Source organism: Trachurus japonicus, chromosome 16 (assembly GCF_045865225.1).
Source record: "Trachurus japonicus isolate A0001 chromosome 16, Traja_1.0".
Lineage (NCBI taxonomy): Eukaryota > Metazoa > Chordata > Actinopteri > Carangiformes > Carangidae > Trachurus > Trachurus japonicus.
In genome coordinates this window covers 15213547-15235042 of record NC_140922.1, presented here as the reverse complement: position 1 = coordinate 15235042, position 21496 = coordinate 15213547, and the positions used below count along the sequence as shown (strand labels likewise).

At 42.0% G+C, this 21496-nt stretch overlaps 1 protein-coding gene across 3 annotated transcripts in view; it reads left to right on the top strand.

Moving 5' to 3' along the window:
- Positions 1 to 21496, top strand: part of fhod3b (formin homology 2 domain containing 3b) — an 87164-nt gene that overhangs the window by 4126 nt on the left and 61542 nt on the right. For all 3 annotated transcript variants that reach the window (XM_085801939.1, XM_085801937.1, XM_085801936.1), the window contains exons 2-3: positions 2322 to 2428; positions 9896 to 9960. In XM_085801939.1, the coding sequence (XP_085658065.1) occupies positions 2322 to 2428; positions 9896 to 9960 (172 nt within the window). The remainder of the gene's footprint in view (positions 1 to 2321; positions 2429 to 9895; positions 9961 to 21496) is intronic.

Genomic DNA, 21496 nt, shown 5'->3' with positions numbered 1-21496 from the left:
ACTGTTCCTGGATTAAGGGCCATTTATGTACATCAACCTGGCCTGGTTATACATGGCAAAGACATGTAATCAGTAATCCAGTTTGATTATATAATGACAACCTGAGGTAATACGTGTTAGAGGATGGATGCAAAGACACATGAATCAGTAGATGGATGCACCAATGGGAGTTTATGAATGGGCAGACTTCACTTAGACTTTTCTGCCTTCTCTTTTGCTTTTGGTCTATGAGTCAAAGCCTTGTATGGTGAAATGCATTTCTTGGTTTCACAGTTAGCTAATTACTGGTTAGAGCTGGAAATGCAGTCCAATGTCTTGTCTATTTCAGGTTGTGATACAGAACATAGAGTAAAGTTGCTCTTTCATCATATCCATGAACTTCAATACTACTTCAAATATAATTTAAAGAGCTGTACAATCTCCAAAGAGTAAAACAATGCTGAAATAATAAACAGAACTCAACGAAAAAAGCAGGTAATCAGACTGACAGCTTTGTACCCAGGTCATGGAAGCTTTCACATTTACAAAATGTTCTTGGGGTTGTAAATTGTATATTTTCTGGTAACATGAGCAGCAACAGCATTTCTTACAAATAAACAGAGAAGGAGCATATTTTAACTCACAATCTACCTCAGGTAGATTGCTGGTGTAAAGATGGGAAAAATCAGTCAATGTTGACATTTTTCCTTACTTAAATATTTCACAGGTTATAGATCCTAACCACAGGTCAGCGTATATGATTTAGTGTGTCTTCTCCTTCATGCTACATTTCAGGTTACTGTAACATCCATTATTTCCAAAGGCATGTCAGTTCATAGGCATAAAAATAGTGGGCCTAACTCTGGTCCTTATGTCTGGATTTCCTGTCAGTCCAAAATCTGTGCTGTAATCTGGAGAAGCACTTGCCTCCCTCCTCTGTCTGTGTACAGTACAGCTTTGTTTGTTTGGCTTCTGTTCTGTCTACCTGCCTTCCTTTTCTTTCTCTCTCGCTCTATCTCTGTCTCTTTTAATCTCTCTGTCTCCCACTGTAAGAACATCAACAACAACCTTAAATGAGACTTGTCACTGTCTCAGAACACAATAGGATTTCTTCAGCAATTAAAGTTTTTGTCATTTGTTTACCACATTGGCCTCGTGTGTCTCTACAACTATTATATTACCAATATTCTTCTGGTTTGCCATGCATTTAGTGCCAACAAGGCACATCAGTCAGAGAGAGAGAAAGTTGAAGAGACAGTGAGAGTTGTCCTTACCAACCACATGTTTTGTTTCAGCTTTCAAATATGACACAGTCCTTGTGTGCTGTTGGACAGCAATACAAACAGAGTGGCTGAACAGATCAAAGCCATCAGACTCGTAATGTCTTTTCCAGCCTTTTTTCCTTCACATTCAATTAAGTTACTGTCATATGGTACAGGAAATTGAACTGCATCAGCACTGGCAATGATAATAATTTGAGAAACACACAACTTAAAAAGTTACACACTATATATGTTTGCATAAGAGGTGAAAAGTTTGCAGGCTGCTGATTTTAGATAAATAGTGATAAATACAGAATAATTGCATATAGAGATCTTTGCCACGCTACAAAGCTCTCAAAATGGTCTACTGTAGCGAGAGACGATAATTTATTGGGTTCAGTATATTTGTGGACTGTGCAGTACAGTATGTTGTTGTTTTACACACCCTGACTGTTGATGGAGCAGAGCAGTGCCGCTCTCTCCACTTAAGTCATATGTTTGCCCTCCTGCAATGGTATTTGTTTTTCTGTCCTCCCCTTCACTGTTGGAGCCGTTGTCCTGCAGAGCTGACAGACCCAGAATATAAATAGGCTAATATCTCCAATTTGGAGGTCAACCAGACAAGTGAACAGACAGGATCATTCTTCAGCTCCTTGACCGTAGTCAGCCAATGACAGCCATTCAAGACCAGACAAATCATACCTCCTCGGCAAAATCATCACATGTGATGACTGTTTATCAGACAAGGAGGGCAGGGAGATAAGAGACACCAGACAGCCAAGCTCTGCTCCAAATCTGTATGACTTCTCTCCAAACATGCACAGCTTGTCATTGTAGATCGCTGACAGGAGTTGATAAAATAACTTTCTATTGTCTGATGTGGCCATAAACATAATCCCTAAAAGACACAATGCAGTCTGCAATTGAGCCAAAATAGAGCAAAGTTGTTATGTTTTGTAAACACGAGGGCCTCCAAAATGACCAGAAACATTTCCTAGCTTCTTTCTGTTCAACCATTTGTACATGCTTGATGAGTGTTAAAGACTAATCATTGTTTCACTGTGTCCTCTCTTTGTTTAGCCTGATGACTGCGCCCTTCAGCTGTCCCATAATGGAAGCTACCTGGACTTGGAGTCTACCCTGGCAGAGCAGAGGGATGAGCTGGAGGGATTTCAAGAGGAAGGAGGGTAAGAAAGCCATCACCTGCATCTCTGTTTCTCTCTTTGTCCTCCTCACTATTGCTGAACTTAAAAAGCTATTATGTGTACACAACATGCTGAAATTAAATGATCTCCATTACTTCACTGAAGTTAAAAGATGAAATAAATTTAAATTACTCCTTTAAAAAGTTGGTCATACACTCTTTGTACATCAAAAGGTGCAGCTGGGACTGATGCCAGAGCAGCTGAAAACACAGGAGTGACTAGCACTGTCTGGCAGGTGGATACTCGCTGGGCCCCAGAAAAAGGCTGTTCAAACTGTTGTGGTCAAATTAGATGCTGTGAACCAGAAATAAAGTTGTATTATTCAAGAGTAAGTGACTTGAAAGTTTTTGATTACAACAATCTGGCTTGTAAAAACATCCCAAATATTTATCTGCTTTAACAGTCAGACATAATCAGAACAATGTGATTTGTGTTTTTGGAGAGAGAAAGAGACATATAAATCCAGGCAAGATAAGAGGGAAAAGATACAGTCTTAAATCCTTGGCCGTGAGGAAATGTATTCACATTGTACTTGCTATATTCCTTTGGCACATTTGATTCTATTACAGCAATTTGAATGGTAATGACACCCATTTTGTTCAAAGATGATTTAGTGGAATAATCTCTTTTCTGGGCCTCAGCTGATTGAGCTCACCTGCCCTGGTTTGGTTTGTTGGAGAGCAGAGGGGATGAGCTTTACCCCACTGAGGAGAGGAGGAATATAGAGTAAAAAGATCAAATTAAAATTTTAATCAAAATGAAAATCCTATTTTCAGTAATTTTGCTGTAAATTGGTCAACAAATGTCTCAACCGTCTCACTAATTCAGGACAGATTATTTTGTCTGTGTTTGATATAATTTTATCAGTTCAAGAGTCATATTCAAGCCACTTTGGTAACAAACTAATTCTCTCAGTGTTTCCTGCTTGGCATTCATCCACCCACATCCCTTCAAATACCTGGCCTGCCTGGCCGAGTGGCAGCAGTGATGTCATCTAAACCACTTAGGAAGTGTACACACGTCTCATGAGTAATCTCCCTCATCTCCACTGAATGTTACCTCAGTGCTCTCATTAGAGGTGGCCAAACTACAATTGTACCATACAGCCCTCAGCTTTTTAATCCAGCTGCATTGTTACCCCTGTAATGTCAAGTTAAACTAGACTTGGTTTTGACATAACTCTCGGACCTGGATGAAGAAGAGAAAGGTTTATAATTGTGTTAGTTTCATTTCAGTTTCATACACTTTCTTAGGCCAGTTACTTTATTGACTCCATATGTTTTTTCATGTACTGTGGAGTATGTTGATGTATCATTCATGTGCCGCCCACTTTAGATGATCACAAACCAAAGGTTGGCATGAGAGTTCCTGGTTGGCTGGACCACAAACTTGTATGGATTTATTTGTCTAACTTGGAATTCATAAGCTGCTCTCTGGCTTGGTGTTTCTATTGGACGTTGAGTAAGCTGTCCTTTCCCAGTTCCATCTGAAATTGTTAGGAGCTTATGGGAGGCAATTGAGAGCTGTGAGGTTAAAGTGGTCCACTTCTTCTCTCGTCGGAGAGCGAGCCTGCCAGGGCCTGCGTGGTGCCAGCTGGCACGAGCTGGTATGGATGTGTGTCATTAAACCCACACAGTGTTGTCTGAGGAGGCTGGAGGTGAAGGTGGTTAGCCAATTATTTTGTAAAAATAGGGCAGTTCGGGCGTGCTGATTACGTCCTGACAAATGCTTGGTGTTGTTGATTTGAAGATTATTGAACTAATAAAAGGTCTGACGAGGCGTTTCACCTTTACTTGCTCCATTTTTTATTTTTTTGTTTTCACTCTCCTTTTACTGCGTAAGATCTGTCAACAGCAGACTCCAACTCCAAAACATTTGACCTACAGAAAATAATTATCAAATTTCCCTGTGTTTTTCAGAATTTTACAAGTTGATGTCAAAGTAACACCCCTACACTCCAACTCCAGTTAACAAGCTTCATGGTGGTTTCATTATTTTCACTTTCAGCCCAGCCACGTTCCCTTTGAAAAGAGAATTGGACTGGTACGGTACTCATACTGTATACTACCAGAGTGCCTGAGCTCTCCTGATCACTGGCCATTGAATCCATCTGTAATTGATATTAATGACAGGTTACATTCCTGAGGCGCCTGTGTCATACCTAGTGTCTTTACAATCAGATTAAAGTATGATCCTCTGACAGAGCGCTGCAGAGCCAGGAGATATCCATGTCACAGGAGCTTAAGGGCCATAATCACTTCCACACTGTGTTATGAAGCTCGGCTATAGGGGATTGTGACTCATAAATCCCCTGTCCCATCTCTGATACAGTCTCCCTTCAGGTAATAAACTGACCATACACCCTAAACATGTGCTCAGACATATCTGCACAGTTTTAAGTATAGTCAGTGTGTCACTCAGGTTTCTAGCTGTGATAGATTGATTGACCCCATACACACAATTTCCTGCATTTGAAGCCCTAAGCTGAGATGGAGCATGGGGGGGCATAGTTAGGATCAGATGGCCTGACATGTGTTTACAGACATTTATAGCCCTTGAATATTTTTGCGGATTACATGGATTGAAGAGCGGGAGCTCTTTTGGAGCATTTCAGGGGACTTTGCTTCTGATGTTGTTGGAAAATTTTTATATTGAACTCATGTGAGGACTTACAGTAAGTGTCAGGCATGTTGTTGTTTTTTTTCTCAAATATGAGACAGTGATTGACAGATGATGCGTAAAGTAAGTCTTCAAGGACATATTTCCTGGCTTGTCTTTTGAAGATAACCTGAATTGCTGTTATTGACCTACCACCTAATTGATTCAGCATGTGAAATGTGCAGCTGACACACAGCACTGAATAAGACACTTTTTTACATTTCGCTGCCCCGTTGCACACAATGCACATTCATAAGCCAGTGATTTTTGTGCTGAACGTGCCTTTCTTGGTTTTATTGAGTGTTCTTGATGTGTTCGACAACAAGTTAGAAGTCAAGCATATTAAAAACCAACTGTTCTTGCTCCGTAGGCCTCAAATATTCAGAGTTTCTCATCGTATCCTTTCATCTCTTGTTGGACAGCTCCGCTTTCATTATTTTCATTTTTTTCTGACCTACTTGGACATCGTGTCTCAGACTCTCACAGCACACAAGATTTTCATTTGAGGAGAAAAAAGCACATTTGAAAAGAACCAGAGGAATTGTCAAACACGGCACAGCTTAAACTTCAAGGGGGGAAATAAAACACCAGTTGTCCCCTCTGTGTTTGCAGAGCAGTTTAAGGGTATTATTAACAGAATAGAACAGCTCGCTGATTGTTCAGTGTGTGTGTGTTTGGTTTTGTGTGAGACCTGGTCAATGGTTAGTGAAGCAGCCGCTCGGAGGGAAATCAACCCTGGAGATAGTCTCAGCCTCAGTCTTCAGCCTCTTTACCCCACCTGGCTCACTCGGGTGCTGCGGGTCCTTCCACTGGGGTGCTCACCAATAAGTGCTGAGTCAGTATAGGCCTCTGTGGGGCCTTCTTGTCTGGCATTAATTGGTCTTCAAGGGGAAGTACTGGCTTTACTGTAGTCCAAGTATGTGTGCTCACTCTCTGTGGGTACACATTTTGTGTTGTTTTATAAACAGGGCCAGTAATGCTGCCTTAGATAAAGCCAGGGAGGATGGAGCTGGCAGCCGTCCACTGGTCCAGTTGCTGCTGCTCTGGGTATTAGGATTAAGACAGAGTTTTATGAGAGCGCTGTACAACAAAATAATGTGGGGTATAATAATTGGCAGGTACAGTTGTAAAGTGCCCACAGCTGCATTCCTATATGTAACATTTGATAGGCAAAGTGTTGGTGATAAATATCAGATTCATACTATTGATACAAGGTTTATTGTCCATTCCTCACCACATACAGTACAGACTGAATAATAATGCCCCATATGTTTTCGTTTAATTTTCTATAAAGCAGTCTAATTCTGACCAGTTGCCTTGGCTAATGCTCAGGAAGTAAGATGCAAGTTAGAGGTAATTGTTTAAAGTAATGGTCAAGTTCATTCAATTCACAATATTATTAAAAAATAGTCATGGTTATTCAAATGATAGCAACAGAGGTATTTCAGAAGCATGATGTTTCACATGATGAATCAGATTTAATAGGAGCTTGGTTGAAGTTGATTATACAGTACCACCACTGTGGAAGAAACCACAACATTCTGGCACACAACAACACAAGACCAAAAGAGGAGCGAGGAATCCAGTAGGTATTATATCCCAGTATGTAGCCAATTTGTTATTTGGCTGACATTCTTTACACTTATGGTTATTTCTATAAGTTTGGGCTCCACCTTAAACACTGTCTGTGGGTGTGTCCAATCTTCATGTTTAAAGGGGACCTATTATGCTCCTTTTTGCACCAACTAAAATAGTTCCTGGGTGTCTTAAAGACATGTCTGTGACGTGCTTCGGTCAAAATACCCCAAAGATCAAACATCACAGCATTCTCAAAAACAGGGCTCTGCAAAACGGTCTGTTTCAGTGGCCCCTCCCTTTAAATGCAAATGAACCACTCCCTCAGCATTGCGTTACCATGACGATGTCTACTACTAGTACCTATACTGATTTGGCCAAAATGTAGTATGCAAACAAAAGCTAAATCTGCAGTAGGCAAATTGCCAGATCTCCAGTCTGCATCTGGCCAGTCTACATTGTGTAATGAAATGTGCCCATGACCTAGTCTCACCCTAACCAAAGATGGTATAGAGTAGTCTTTGCCATGTAGGCTACTGTAACCATGTAACATGTAATATAAAAATGCAAAAATAAATATATAAAATAAATTAAAAATATATGCAGACTGGTCAGTTCATTGTAAAACAGTTATTTATTGATGTAAATGTGGTGATTTGTGCACATAGACTACAGCAGCACTGCTCCTCTCTATCCTCCTCCTTCTCACAGCTTCACTTTTCATTCAAACTGATTCAACTGCCACAAGATTTCATCAATGAGACCAACATTCTGCTAAATAGACTAACCACACGGCGGTAAACGTCTAAAAAACCTGCGGGTATGTTTATTAGCGATGGTTTTCTCTACCGCGATGAGCACGGACGCCTGCCCGGCCAAGGAGGCCTGCAGACGGGCTCTGCCTGTGTGAGGAGCCGCTGCAGCTCCAGAGCTCCGGTGCTCCGGCGGTCCAGCGTTACGTCGGTCCGGCGAACAACGTCGCCCCGGCGGTACGTCGCTCCTCACACAGGTACAGCTTCACTTACATGAAACGTCGGCGTAAACTTCTAAATAAAACTTAGTAAAGTGACGCTACAGCGCTAAAACATGCAGGGAAGAAGCAGGAAGTAGTCCGCTCCGCTCTCCGCTGTGACACCAGGCACAACAGAGCAGCATGGGAGGAGGCGGGGCCGGCTGGAGCAGAGACCTCGGCATGACCATGTAGGGGAGTCCGGCACGCATCGACGTAGACGCGAGCTCATGTCAAAAAAAACTCAGCGCAACCGAGTGTAACAGGTGTGCAGAGAAATCCCAATTATCTAGCAGGGTTTACCTCCAAATGCATTAACCTCAGGATATGACACTTCCACGGCCTCTAGAACCATTATCCAACATTTTAAACATATATAAAAGTCTGAAAAGCTGGAAAAGCATAATAGGTCCCCTTTAATTGGTCAAGAGGGGGGTCTGAAAACCTCACGTATATTCCATGCAAGTTTGTTTAATTTGATAATGAGCACGTTCGGCCTGCGTAGCCTCAGGTCTCGGTTAAGCACAGGGATACTGTTGCAGCGAAGCGGAGAGAAAGCAGACGTTCGTGACAAAATGGCTCTGGTTACCCGTTCGCTTCAACAGCATCACAGGGGATTAAGTTCCTGTTTGCCGTCTCATCTCACCACCGAAGGTCCATGATGACAGATGTTGCTCCTGTGTCACCTCTGCTTGTTGCTGGATATTAAATTTGATAAAGAGTGAGCAAACACAGACGTTCCCCCTGCCATGTAATCTGCTTGCGAGCATGTCAGCACAGTCTCCCACTGACTGGTGGGGGGGATGTCATTACGTCCGTCTGCATGTGCGGAGCAGTAACGTAGTAATGCTGCTTGTTAATAGTGAAGCTGTAGTGTGATCTGCCGTCTGTGCTGATAGGCTTTTACTCTCTCTATCAGAGCCACTGCTGCCTGATTGTCACTGACAGTGACAGTCTGTTGCTGGCACTGGGCCAGTCTGAACAATCGCCCAGCCTTTGTGCAGGCGGCATAAAAGCCTGTTTTGGGGGGGGGGGTGAGGGGGGCTTGCGCAACTCTACCTGCTGGGCTCTTGTTCACAGTTGTGTCTACTGGGTTTGTTTGTATGCTTCTTTAGCTAGCAGGGAGGAAAAAGGCACAATCTGTAAACAAGCGGGCGGTCCCCCCCCCCCGCCCCGCACCAAGATTCAACACAGAGGATTGAAATGTCCCCCTCTCTGTCGAATTCATTAAGATGACATTAAAAACTAAATCAGAGTCATCATTCTTTCCCTAATGTTATAGGTTTGTTTACTTTTTGGGAGGCAAACACAGACAGAGATGTTTCATTATGACTGGCTGATAAGATATACACACACAACACGCAAAACTATTAAAAACACATCAGGGAGCCAGACTGTTGCACTAGATGACTAGTTTCTTCTTTACCATGTCGTTTATTTTGGGTCAGGCCCACATACGCTGTTCTGCTGACGTAAATACCCACTAATACGCTGTTGGTTTTGGTCTTTTCGTGGGATTTGTTGACACTATTTTCCATATCTTTTAAAACAGCAAATATGTCAGACTTCAGTCTTAATACACATTAGAGGCTGAACTTCTAAGCAGGCAAATTATCCTTTGTATGACTACAAACTGCACTGCTCTCACATTCACTTTCACAATTGAATAGAACTGAGGTGCATTGTTGCCGCCTTTGTTTGGGATTGTCATTCAGACATTGTAAGCAGTTGACAGGATGGTGATAGGGTCTTGGCGTATCTCCATTAATACAGGGGGAGGAGTTGACCTCTGACTTGCTTTCCATCCTTCATTTTCACCTATGGAGACCTTCTCCCCCTGCAACCTGTTCCCTGCTGTGCTCAAACCACAAACATCGAAGGGTTCTGGTGAAAATGAAAGGTGCAATTTGTTGAAACAGAATTTAGCTTGAGGATCATTTTGCACCTTTGCGCAGTAGCCACTCAACAAAATGTTCCTGTCAGCACTTGTCTGCCTCTGGCATATTGATGGCTGCCTTAGATTCAGAGAGACATTCTGTTTCTTTATCTAGATACAGTTGTGTGTGTGTGTGTGTGTGTGTGTGTGTGTGTGGGTGCGCTACCCCTATACAAACGCACAAAAGCATCTATGCACACACAGACACACACAAATAACAGGTCCATATAACATCTCTCTTTCTATTTGTCTTTTTTTATTTCCTTTACAGGAGAGGCAAGAAACACAGCGTTATTCTTCGAACACAGCTATCAGTCAGAGTTCACGCCTGCATCGGTGAGTAATAAACGATACTTTAGACAGGTTTGTCACATTTTACTGTATGCTGGTCAGTTTGTCTTCCTCAGTGTATATCGCCAGTGGGGTTTAATTGCATATATTACCAGTGGATTATTTAAAGTAAGGTTTTTGTTGAACTTGCACAGTGGCAATTTTGGGAAATCGCCTAGAATCTTAATTTGAGTGAGAATTAACAGCGTTTCAACAACATTCAAACATGAGCACTGGCACTGAGCAGAGACTGAAAACATTTTATGAGTTACTGTGTTCTGTCACTTTGTTTTATTAGGCTTCCTGGTGTCTTTGAGTAATGTGGGGGAACTAGCACAAAGAGCTGAGTGAAAACATATGCAAACATGTATGCACGTGGCACGCGTGCAGGCACTCACATATACACACCGTACGCTTATCAGAGGCTGGCCTTCGATTAAAACCGAGGACGCTGACAGTCTGAGTTTTTACTAAGTGCTATGCGCTCTGTCAGTTTTTGGCTCAAGTTCCCAACTTAAAGGCTTAATTTCCACACAAATTTCTGCAACTGGTAAATAGGTGTTAATTATTCTGTTGACTTGTTTAATGCATGTAAAATGTAAGGAACCGACAGGAGCCCTCGTAAAGCCATTTGCCTGAGACTTAAAGGGAATCTTAACAAAAGCCACTGTAGCTCAGTAGCAGGATGTGGAGAAGCACACATTCTCACACAAAGACACACGCTGCCTCCTTTACAGGCTTCAAGTGCAAAAATAACCCACTGCATGGAAAAGCTATTAGGTTGTAAATTGTCAGATTTTAAATTTGCTCGTTTCTTTTTTTTTTTTCCCCTCTTGTGCAGTAGAAGACAACCAAAGACCCAGACATTTTTCATTTGAATGGAGTCGCTGTGATCTGAGAACTATCTCTGATATTTGTCTCTGGTTATTTATTCTACCTACTGATGCGTGACGTGTCATGGAAAGGGAAAGGCTTGAAAACTCCAGTGGATCTTTTATTGAGATTGTTCTGTCACGACAGCTCCACTTTTGGTGAGACGCACGAGAAATGAGACGGCTTTTGCTTGAACCTTATGTGGTCTTGTTTGCACATGTTGATTATAAAGGAGGATTTCCCTTTGATGCTCTTGACACTATAATTGTGTAACTGATACATTAAACCCATCATGTGTTATATAAGCAGGTTCTTTCAAACACTGTGGAACTGCCACTCTTAATAATATTGTTTGGTGATTTTTCCCCTGATTTTACGACACCTGGCTGCCAAAAGACATTTGCAGTTGTTGCCTGATGTAACAGGTAATGTCATGAACATGGCTGTGCTTGTGTTTATTTGGCTGAAGCTTGTCCACACACTACTGTGAACCGGCTTCACCTCATACTCTCCTCCTGCTGGTGCTTGACTTAGCTTAGGGAGGGTGGAGTGTGGTGGGGGTGGCAGACATCCTTGCTGCTCCTCTCTAAGTGGATGATGACCCTCTCTCTCTCTAAGTTGACAGCCACCTGTTGCCCTTCTCTAGTCTCCCTCAGAGACTGCCCGCGTGGCTCGCTGATTTATTTCCTCTAAGCGAGGTGGTCACTGTTACTGTAACTTGTCCAGACATTTGAGCCTAATTTTATCTGACTAGAGGGCTTACCTTGTAGCCCCATGAGTGCAGAATTACTGGGTGATTTTCCTGCTCCACACAGGAGATAATTCGTTAGTCTTCCACAGACAAATGGCATGGTATTCTTAAGGCTTGCAGTGGCTGGGTATTAGGGGGGCTGAGCGTTTCCCTGCTGTCAGTTCATGAAGTTCCCAAAGACAAGCCCCCTTATACTCTCACACTCACACACGTTGTTATTCTGTAATGAGAGATGTTATGCAATGTAAAAAAAGAAAAAAGAAAAGAAAAAGCTACACTCTCTCACAAAAATTGCCTTTGGTGAATGGCCAGTACATAATGTACGGAGGCATCAGAATGGCTTCAACACTGTGATTGTTGGATCTCTGGAAATCTTTAAGAAATGCTCCTTTTGTTTAAATGTGACAGACTTGAACTAATGGCGCCACTCTTGTGTTCACTACAGGTCAAAGGACACTTTCAACAGCGCTGTTCGGATATGAGCAGTTTAGAGTTGGGCTAAAAAAAAAAAATCCCATTTTAAATGTGTCCTCGCTCACAGATCGAGTGCGAAGCGAGCACACCCACGTTGTTGATATTTTGTTTATCCCAGAGGGCCCTTCCATGAGAATGAGTGATGAGCTGGTTACAGTCGTATATGTAATCTGTGTCATTTAGCAGTGTTTTGTGGACAAGCCATTGTGTGTATTTCAAGTTTTAATTCAGTAGTACATAGCTTTGTTTAGGTTATCTGGCTTTTTTGGTTTCCTTCAAATTTACACAACTTTGAGTGTGTGTGTGTGTGTGTGTGCCAGCGTGCATGTGTCGTGAACCACAGCGAGACCTAATCCAGGCTTCCCTAATCATAGTCATTAGCCCTCACACACATATGGCTCTGCGCGGTCCAGGCGGAAATCTTTACAGCAAAGTCAGTGGAGGAAGGGAAGTGCTCGCCCAAAGAGCTAATGGTTTATTAAACTGCTTTTTACCGTTCCACCTCTGGCACGGCGATTTGTTGTAATCACACAGTGAGGCAGTCCAGGCTTCTTCTTTTTTTTTGTGTGTGTGCACTAAAACTGCCTGTCAGCGACAAACACAAAGCTTTATCTATGGGTGTTCTGCACAGAATGTGGCCTCATTAATTTGACCTGTTTTATAACCGCTAACCTTTAAATGAAGCCTTCATTTTTTTCCTTTGTGGCTTCCAGTATGACCTCAAAAATCAGTGCTCCCGGAGGACAGATGTGATGAAATGCACATGTAATAGATACAGTATGTGCCACTGTATCAGTGTAACTCTGTGACACAGTATAACACGATGAATCCTCTCAGGGCAAAGAAAAATGACTTTTGAAAGGATGTGTTTTTGTCACTACATAACCAGTAGTGGTGATGGCTGATCTCTTGTTTATTTGTTTGACCAGCAGCCTGGGGATGTAGGAAATAAACTCAACTGGTCCCCTCTCTGCGTGTCAGCATTGGCCACAGTCTGTTTATACTGTTGAGCTGTTATTGTTGTCGGCAGACTAGATGTGGTAGCGAGGGCTTGATTAAAGCCGCCTTGTGCTCATTTTACTGGTGTCTACAAGGACAGTAGGTCCTCTTTATATGCGCCTTTCTGTTTTCTGAGGTGGCCAGGGTTGCCGTCATGTGATGGCATCAGAGGGTTTGAAGACATGGAGAGAGGCTACAGTGTGAACTGCATGATGTTCAAACAGAGATACAGTACCAAGTTAAGAATTAACAAATGTTGCATGTTTTGTATCATCTGCAGCTTCAGACTCCAAGCAAGGTTTTGTAGAGTTTATACAGATGGACAGTCAGAAGCTGCTCCACTGGCAATTAATAACATTCATACTGTACAGTATTAGAGTAGCATTTGATGTGGCAAATCTATCAAGTTCAATCCAGAAAATTCCCCTTTATGCTCTGAAAATCATCTTGAAGTCTGTTGCTGTTCCAGTCATTCAAATCATTTTATGTGGAGCCAGCAGTTACACATAACTTTGGTTTACAGCACGTAGTAATTACTCACAAATGTAAAAATCATATATTTGGAAGCTGAAATTTTGTCGGTATTCCCCTTTAAGAGCAGGTTCATCTGTCAACACATTGATCCCAGCTGAGGAGTGACAGCTGTAATCAGAGGTGGCACATTCTTGGTGGATTATCTGGTCTTTTACAACTTCTTATAATCCAGGCTCGGGGCATGATTCATTGTGACCACTGTTGACTTGTGTTCCTCTTTTCGCGCTATAATTTTGCCAAATTGGTAGTTTTGATCGTCAGGTTGACAGCTGACAACTCTGTGGCTGTTCGAGTGGAAGACGATGAGCTGTAAATTCTCTACGCTTGTGCCTCTGTGAATCATGTCAGAAGATAAGGCGCTGTATTGAAATACACACAGTCACAAACGTGGGCTTTCCGATGCATGTTTATCTAATTGGTGCTCAGTGTTGGAGTGGGATGATACAGTAACATCACCTGCAGGTTATTGTGGTTCCTCCAACCACAGTATCTTTTCCACACACTCTGCCAGATATGCACTACTAAGCCATCTGCACTTTTGTGAGCATACATAAAAACAATTGCAGTCATTACGCTCGTTAATTACACCCAAGTTTATGGGCCGTGTCCAGGTCTCTGCATCAGCTAAAATTAATTCAGGGAGAATATAAAAAATCTGTTCATACATTTTTTTGTGTTACGCTTATGTTAAAGGGATAGTTCACCCAAAATTCTAATTTCACTCATTATCTACTCACCCTCATGTCGACTAAGGGCTGGGAGAAGTTTCAGAGTCCTCCGTGCCTTCTCTGAGTTACAGCAGGGCTCCGTGCAGCACTGCATGTCCATATGACGGTTGCGAACGGAGCTCACTTTTTTTCGTCCAAAAAGACACACCAAAAAACATCGAAATACCTCCACACAACTCGTCTGTAATGTCCCTCTTGTATTGAAGCCCCAACATGAGAAATTGTTCAGAAAAAAAATTAAATAAGTCTATGTTTTAAGCTTGTTTGTAGCGGAAGCTCCCAGTGTTGCTCTGCCGGAATCTCGCGCGATTTGCGGAGCCGTGAACTGGGTGTCAATGCAAATCGCGCGAGATTTGGACGGACCAGGAAGAGCAGTGCTGGGAGCTTCCGCTACAAACAAGCTTAAAACATATACTTATTTAATTTTTTTCGGAACAATTTCTCATGTTGGGGCTTCAATACAAGAGGGACATTACAGACGAGCACTATGGAGGAATTTGATGTTTTTTGGTGTGTCTTTTTGGACGAAGAAAAGTGGTATCCATTTGCAACCGTCATATGGACATGCAGTGCAGCACGGAGCCCCACTGTAACTCAGAGAAGGCACGGAGGACTCTGAAACTTCTCCCAGCCCTTAGTCGACATGAGGGTGAGTAGATAATGAGTAGAGTAGAAAGTAGAAAGTAGAAAATGAAATTTGGGTGAACTATCCCTTTAAAGATGTTACACCTCAGCCCTTAGGCTTTGTTAGAGTATCTGCATAGAGCAACCTCCGCACTGCAACACAATTGGAGTCACATTAAAGCAATCAGATCAAATATCTAGCCATGTATCTGTGACCAGAAAGTGCCAAGTAAGTGAGAATAATTAAAAACATTCATGTCACGTGGCACCTGCGAGACACAGAGGAAGATCGAATGGCCCGAATGGTCTCTCATCTCTCTGACTTCCCTCAAAGAGACCCCAAAATGGGATCATGGACTTAGAGTCACCCCAGGAGGCCAACCTAAACAACACAGTGCCAAAGAGGAGAAATGTGAGGCAGCAAACATCTCGGGGAGAGGAGAGACAGAGCGGGTCGTGCTCCTCAAATCACAGCTGATAGCAAAACTAGATCAGTGGAAGGTCTGATGGTATCACTCACCTCACACTTTGCCTCGCTCTGTTTCTTATATGTACTTAATGTTTGGGCACGAGCCCAGTGACCCCATGCAGAGAGATATCAACATAGCTTAGGTTAATGCTTCATTTATGGGCAAACAATGTTTCCTCTTATTTTCCTACCGTGCCCTCACAACTAAAACACAGCATTTTCCATTGTTTGGTGGGATTTACAGCTAATTGTTTGCTCTTTTGCAGATTTGCTCCACAGACTGTACAGGGTTTTAAACAACTAACATCAATTTGTGTAAGCGCACTCACATCCTCATGTTAACATGCACACGCTCATGCAAAGGCATGCACGTATTAAGAAGCCATCTGGTTCCAGTTGTAAGGCCCCTCAGCTCTTCTCCTCGCCCGTTCAAAAAGAAGAGAGCTGTCTACGTTTTCACCCAAGAGAGGAGTATTTTTTTTTCTCGGTATGTTTATAGGACAGAGGGAGAAGGGTGAGCGCGCAGCCCGACTAGGGGACAAAACTGTTTTCTTGTGGACAACTCAGGATCCTATATCCTTATTATCGAGTTTCAGTGCCTTAAATAATGATACTCTGCCCCTTTAATTGTGTGAGAAAAAAAGCTCCTGCCATAAAATCAGATCATTGGTTGAATATTGGTATAACTTATACTTTATAGTCAATGCATAACAAAATACAGTTTTGCAAATTGGTACTTTGTGACATACGTACAAGTTGTGCAGTTATGAGTGGATTCCATGTGAACCACCCCACTCTGAGGTTTCCCACTGCTGTGAGACCCGGAGCAGTCTCTCGTTGAAGTGGACAGGTGTGTAACCTAAGTAGCCACAGACTTTAAACAGCTGACTGCTTCGCAGGGAAGTAAATTTGGAAGGAATCTGAGTTTTGCTTTTGCTCAAAACCAACATTTATTTGATGTCTGCTGAGCATTGTTTATTGTATATTTACACAGGGGTCTATGATGGTTTAGAGCTGAGGTTTGAGGTGCCTCCACATGGCCTGTGTTTGCCCTCTCTCTCTCTGTCCTTATGGAGAGAGGACAAGGAGGACATGCATGAATTCTCTCCATTTATCTGAATTGTTTTACACAACAGTGACAGATTCAAATGCATTTAAATCAATTAATCTGTCGATTGTTTGATTGATTGACTGACTGTTTGGTTTCTAAAATTAAATTTACTAATGCCAATTTCCATTTCCTCCAAATATTTAGGAAAAAAAAGAAAAAAAGGGGAGAAGCAAATGTGAACTTCTGAGTGTTTGGTAATTTTGCTAGAAGAATGAACCATTCAAACAATGAATGACTAATTAATTGTATAATCATTTCAGCCACAACCTGAGTTGTTTGATTTTGTTTGAGCTTGTTTGAATAAGAGCAAATGTTTTTTTTTCTCTGGGATGAATTTATTTAGCTTAGTATGCAATTGCTGTAGCAGTCCATCTGCTACTCAGGTGAATGTTTTCACACCTTTTGGCTCTGCTTCATGGTTTTCTCTGTCAGAGTATCAGACTGTGTGTAATTCATCATCTTTGTCATTTTTGAGTTTTTATTTTGGCGCTCTGGTTATACTATGGGAAGGTATAGACTTTGAGTGCCACTATTAACTAGAAAAAAGCGTGACCTTTAACTCAGTACCCCACTGGCCTACAGCCAAATCCTAGTGTGCCATGGAATTCCATCTCACATCCTTCCTCACATGTCATGCTGGCTCCTTTTCTTTCTTGCAGCTTTGATGTCAACATCTTTGTAAGGAAATGTCTCTTTCCCTCTCTGCATCTATCAGGAGAATATGAGAAATGCTTAGGAGAACCAAAACATTTCATATGTTCTCTGTTTGTCGTTACAGTAACTGTCACTCATCTGCCGTTCTATGAAACAGGGTTGTTATTCCTTCTCTCACCTTGGATCAAGCCGTGTTGCCACAGCTGGCTAGCTTTGAATCATTTACTATTGCTGTTGGGCTTTGAGGGAGGATTTATTGGATTTTTGTCACATTCATGTGTGAAGATTGATTCAGTCTTTAAGTTGACATCAGCTGGAAAAATAAAGATTGACATGGCTTTGAGTTTAGAGGTTGTGACAGTCATTTTTGCACAGTGTGAGAACTCAAACTCAAACTGTCGCTTGGTGAAGAAACTTTGTTTCATATTGTTTTGGTGTTGAATAGGCTGACACAAATGTCGTAGATTATTTGAGTACATATTAACAAATTTCCACACCCCTCATCTCCCTCAGCTAAAAATGCCATGCTCTCCTTTTCCGCCTGCATCTTCCCCCTCTGATGTGCCAGCTTCTCATGCCTTGGGCACATAATGATGATGCCTTGAAGATTTTCTGTTTCTGTTTCATCGGATAGACAGTGGTCATTTTCACTTCATAGTGCAAGACAAATGACCAATGTCCTTTTTTCATATCCCCATGACTCCTGACGCTTCTTTAGCTCTCGAACACCTGTGGCTTCCCATGTTTAACATTGCATTGTGGTAACTGGCTGAGAGCCAACAGAAACTTCAGGCATATTCATTGTGAGCCATTTGGCAAAGGTAGAAAGCATGTGGCATTTTATGGTGATGTGTTGATGATTGAGAGCTGTCCACTCGTGCTCTGGTTCACAACAGTGTAACCACCCAAAGGGGAGATGTGATACATTGCTGTGGAATGATTGTGGATATTGTAGACCATATTATCTTCCATTGTAAATATTAGCTAGGCCATCAGGTATCTGTTTCTCTTTATCAGCTTCAAACATGTTCACGGCCAAGGAACAACTGCAGTTGTTATTTTTAGAGCTGATGTAAGCTCAAATGCAGGCCAGGAGTGGGATAAGTCATATTTATTTTGTAGGGCCTTTAATGAAACATAATCTTTTCACTGTTAACCTCACAACAAGTCATTTTCTATTCATACTGAACACTGAGGTGAGGGGAGGCATAGAAGATCTGTGAAATGTAAGCAAGAAGTAAACACTTTAGGTATTGGACTTATCTAAAGAATCACAAAGGAGTAAACTGTGTACAGGGTGGTGATGAGATAGCGTTGTCATCAAACTCAAAGCATGCTTTTGATTCAGGCTGCAGCTGAATCTGAAATACTTGATCCCCTCACTTCCATTCCAGACATTGTTCAGCCCAGTTGAAATAAAGAGCTCAAGCACCAGGAGAATCTCCTCTTTTAGGGCACTCATAGCTCTGAAGGAGAGCACTCAGTGTGGCCTTAGCAGGAGAGGATTGGTCAACCTTTGTTACATTCTTTACAGCAGAAGAAAAGAGACACCGATAGAGAGAGCAAGACAAGGTAAAACCTAGTACATGGCTGTACCATGTAGGGGAGTGAACTATGGGCTCAGGGTTGTGCCTCTTGTTGGAGGCAGCTGGGCACTCACGCAGCCGCCCTGGCTTCCCGACTACTTGAGAGGTAGGGAAGCAGGGAGTTGAGTGTTCTCTTTTACAAAAGCCTTTCCTCTTAGAAAATTAGCAATAGTTTGCAAGAGTGTAAATATAAATACAAGCCTGAGTAGATCAGATTTCATGCTTTTAATTTCCCCGACAACCTCTGTACTTAGCAACAGTCTCTTTTAAGACACATTTAATTTTAAAAATATCATACTTGGGGTATTTACTGATATACTGTATTTAAAACGTGGGTATCTCTCTATTGTGCTGCCTGCCAACATTATCTCTGATATCAAAAAACCCATTGACTGGCAATAATACCAACTTGTTTTTAAGTTTTGCACCATTCAATGTGTTAAAGCAGAAGTAAGCGATCCAGTCGTTTTGGCCAACTTCTTGTCAGCTGATGGAGTTAGCAGTCCCCGCCCTCGTCCCTACGTCACCACATTCACGAGCATCCCTTGGCTGCACACACAGAGAGGACTGCCCCTTTATGCCGTTCTCTCTCCTCATTGGATAAAGGTTGTAGGATACAAAGAAAGTTTTCTCCTCGGCTTACAGCAGAACAGAGTGACTGACAGACCCGTGTTTCAGACCAAACACTCTATAGAAGTGATTGCTGTCGGAAGATATAACTATTCAAGACTTATGTTAACACAAACATTCTGCTTACTTCTGCTTTAACACCCCCCACCAACTCCCAATAGGGCTGTTTACGTGCCAATTCATTTTGAGAGGGCGACTGCCAATAGGGAAGTTCCAACTCAGACAGTCACGTGGCATTCAGCTGACCAATGGTTAAAATATGATCACTCAACAATGATCACTCAGTCAGTCAGTCAGTCACTCACACACATTTGTGATTATAGGGCTGGCCCTGTTGTGGTTGAGCTAAAAAGGAGAGGCCCCAATTCCTTGTTTGCATTTCAGCCAAGAGCCTACTTAATCAGTTCAGGCATGTTGGACGTCTCCATCTGAACTGCAGGTTACGAGAGGATTCAGTGTGTTGGCCTGAAACGTGTCGGTGGTCAAGTGTCTCACAGTCGCAAATGGAGAAAGCTCATGCAAAGCAACTGAATATGTTCATCACAGGAGCTAATAGCACTGATGGTACTGGGGGAGGTTTGGGAGTGGAGAATGTGCTTAAATGAAATAGGAAATTGCCACATTTTATGGAAAAAAAATCTGTAATAATTACATTTGAAGGAACAGCTTACCCAATCTTCCTCTGTGGTAAAAGAAACATTGTCTGCTTTTGCTTAGTCTGGGTTGTAAAGAGGAGTGAAAATCTCTATTGGTATAAACCATAAGTGACGTTTCCTGAAGCTGTGAGGAAAATGAGCCATGTTTACATCATTGTTGTGGTCGAAGCTGTGTAAAGTTAAGTCTCATCTTTCAGTGAATATGTCAGACTTTGTTGTGATCCATTCAGATCTATTCGTATTTGTTGTATAGTGGTTTTCTCAGTGGTCACTTAAGGATCATTGAACACACAAAGCGCTAAAATGTTTTGCTTAGACCTCTTGTTTATAAGATAAAAGCCTGTACATAAGCCTTTAATCTCTGTGTTTGGAAATGTGAAAAATGTTTGAATCTCTCCCAGTGTCTGGACCTCAGAATTCAATGACATCAGTGGCTGCTCTCCCTGCTTGTCCTCTGCTTGTTCTGTGATGAATGCCTTTTGTATTATGGAGGTTCAACACAAAGCTAAGAGAGGCCGTGTAGGCTGTAGGGTTTCATTCAGAATTTGCTGTTCCCAGACACATACTAAATGCAGGGGATGGACGCAATATACAAACATCTGTTGAATGAAATGGCTTGCATTATCCTCTGTTGCATTATGTTATCTTTCCTTATCTGTTTTTATTTTTATTTTCAGAGTTGGGGGTTAGGAAGGAAATGGGGAAATTTAATGCTTTCCAGGGAAACACCACCGCAAACCACAGCTTCAATCAACAGCTTTCTAAAACACTGCCAGCAAATATTACACAATGGTTTTATGAAAGTAACATCATATTGTGCAGGTGTTATTGTTTAAATGTGCTGAATCCCACTACACGAGTAAATCAAACTGAATGTCAGTGTGTAGCCTGTGGACTTTGAAAGAGCTTCACAAGCTATCGAAAGACAGGCAAATAACAGAATAAGAAGCAGCGCACAAACCTTAATAAGTAAATAAAACGACACACATAATGAGTTTGGTGTTGCCTGTCTTAATTTATAAACCAAAAAAAAAGTGCAATACAGCAGTCGTACAAAAAACCTTTGTCGTAAATATGATTTCTCTCAAGAGAGGCAGGAAGTGCTAAATACATTCACTGACTCAAAGCTACTGGTGATATTATGTGGCAAAGATGGCTTGTAATTTTAGTACACTTAATGGATACAATTGTTTTGATTTAGTTTGGGCACTTCATACAAGGAATGCAATAAGTGCACATTTTGTTCTATGTTATGTGTCATCATGAACCACATATTAGCCCCAGACTCCCTCTTAACTTTCCACTCCTGCAGCCGAGCACAGCCGACTGTGGCAGGAGCAGCTGTGCTGGAACAGAGTCGAGGAGTAAAAGAGTTCGATTTCTTGTGTTTATCTGTGTTTTCTGCCCTGGAAAAGTCAGACAGCTACAGTATAGGGATAGTTTTGGGCCAGGA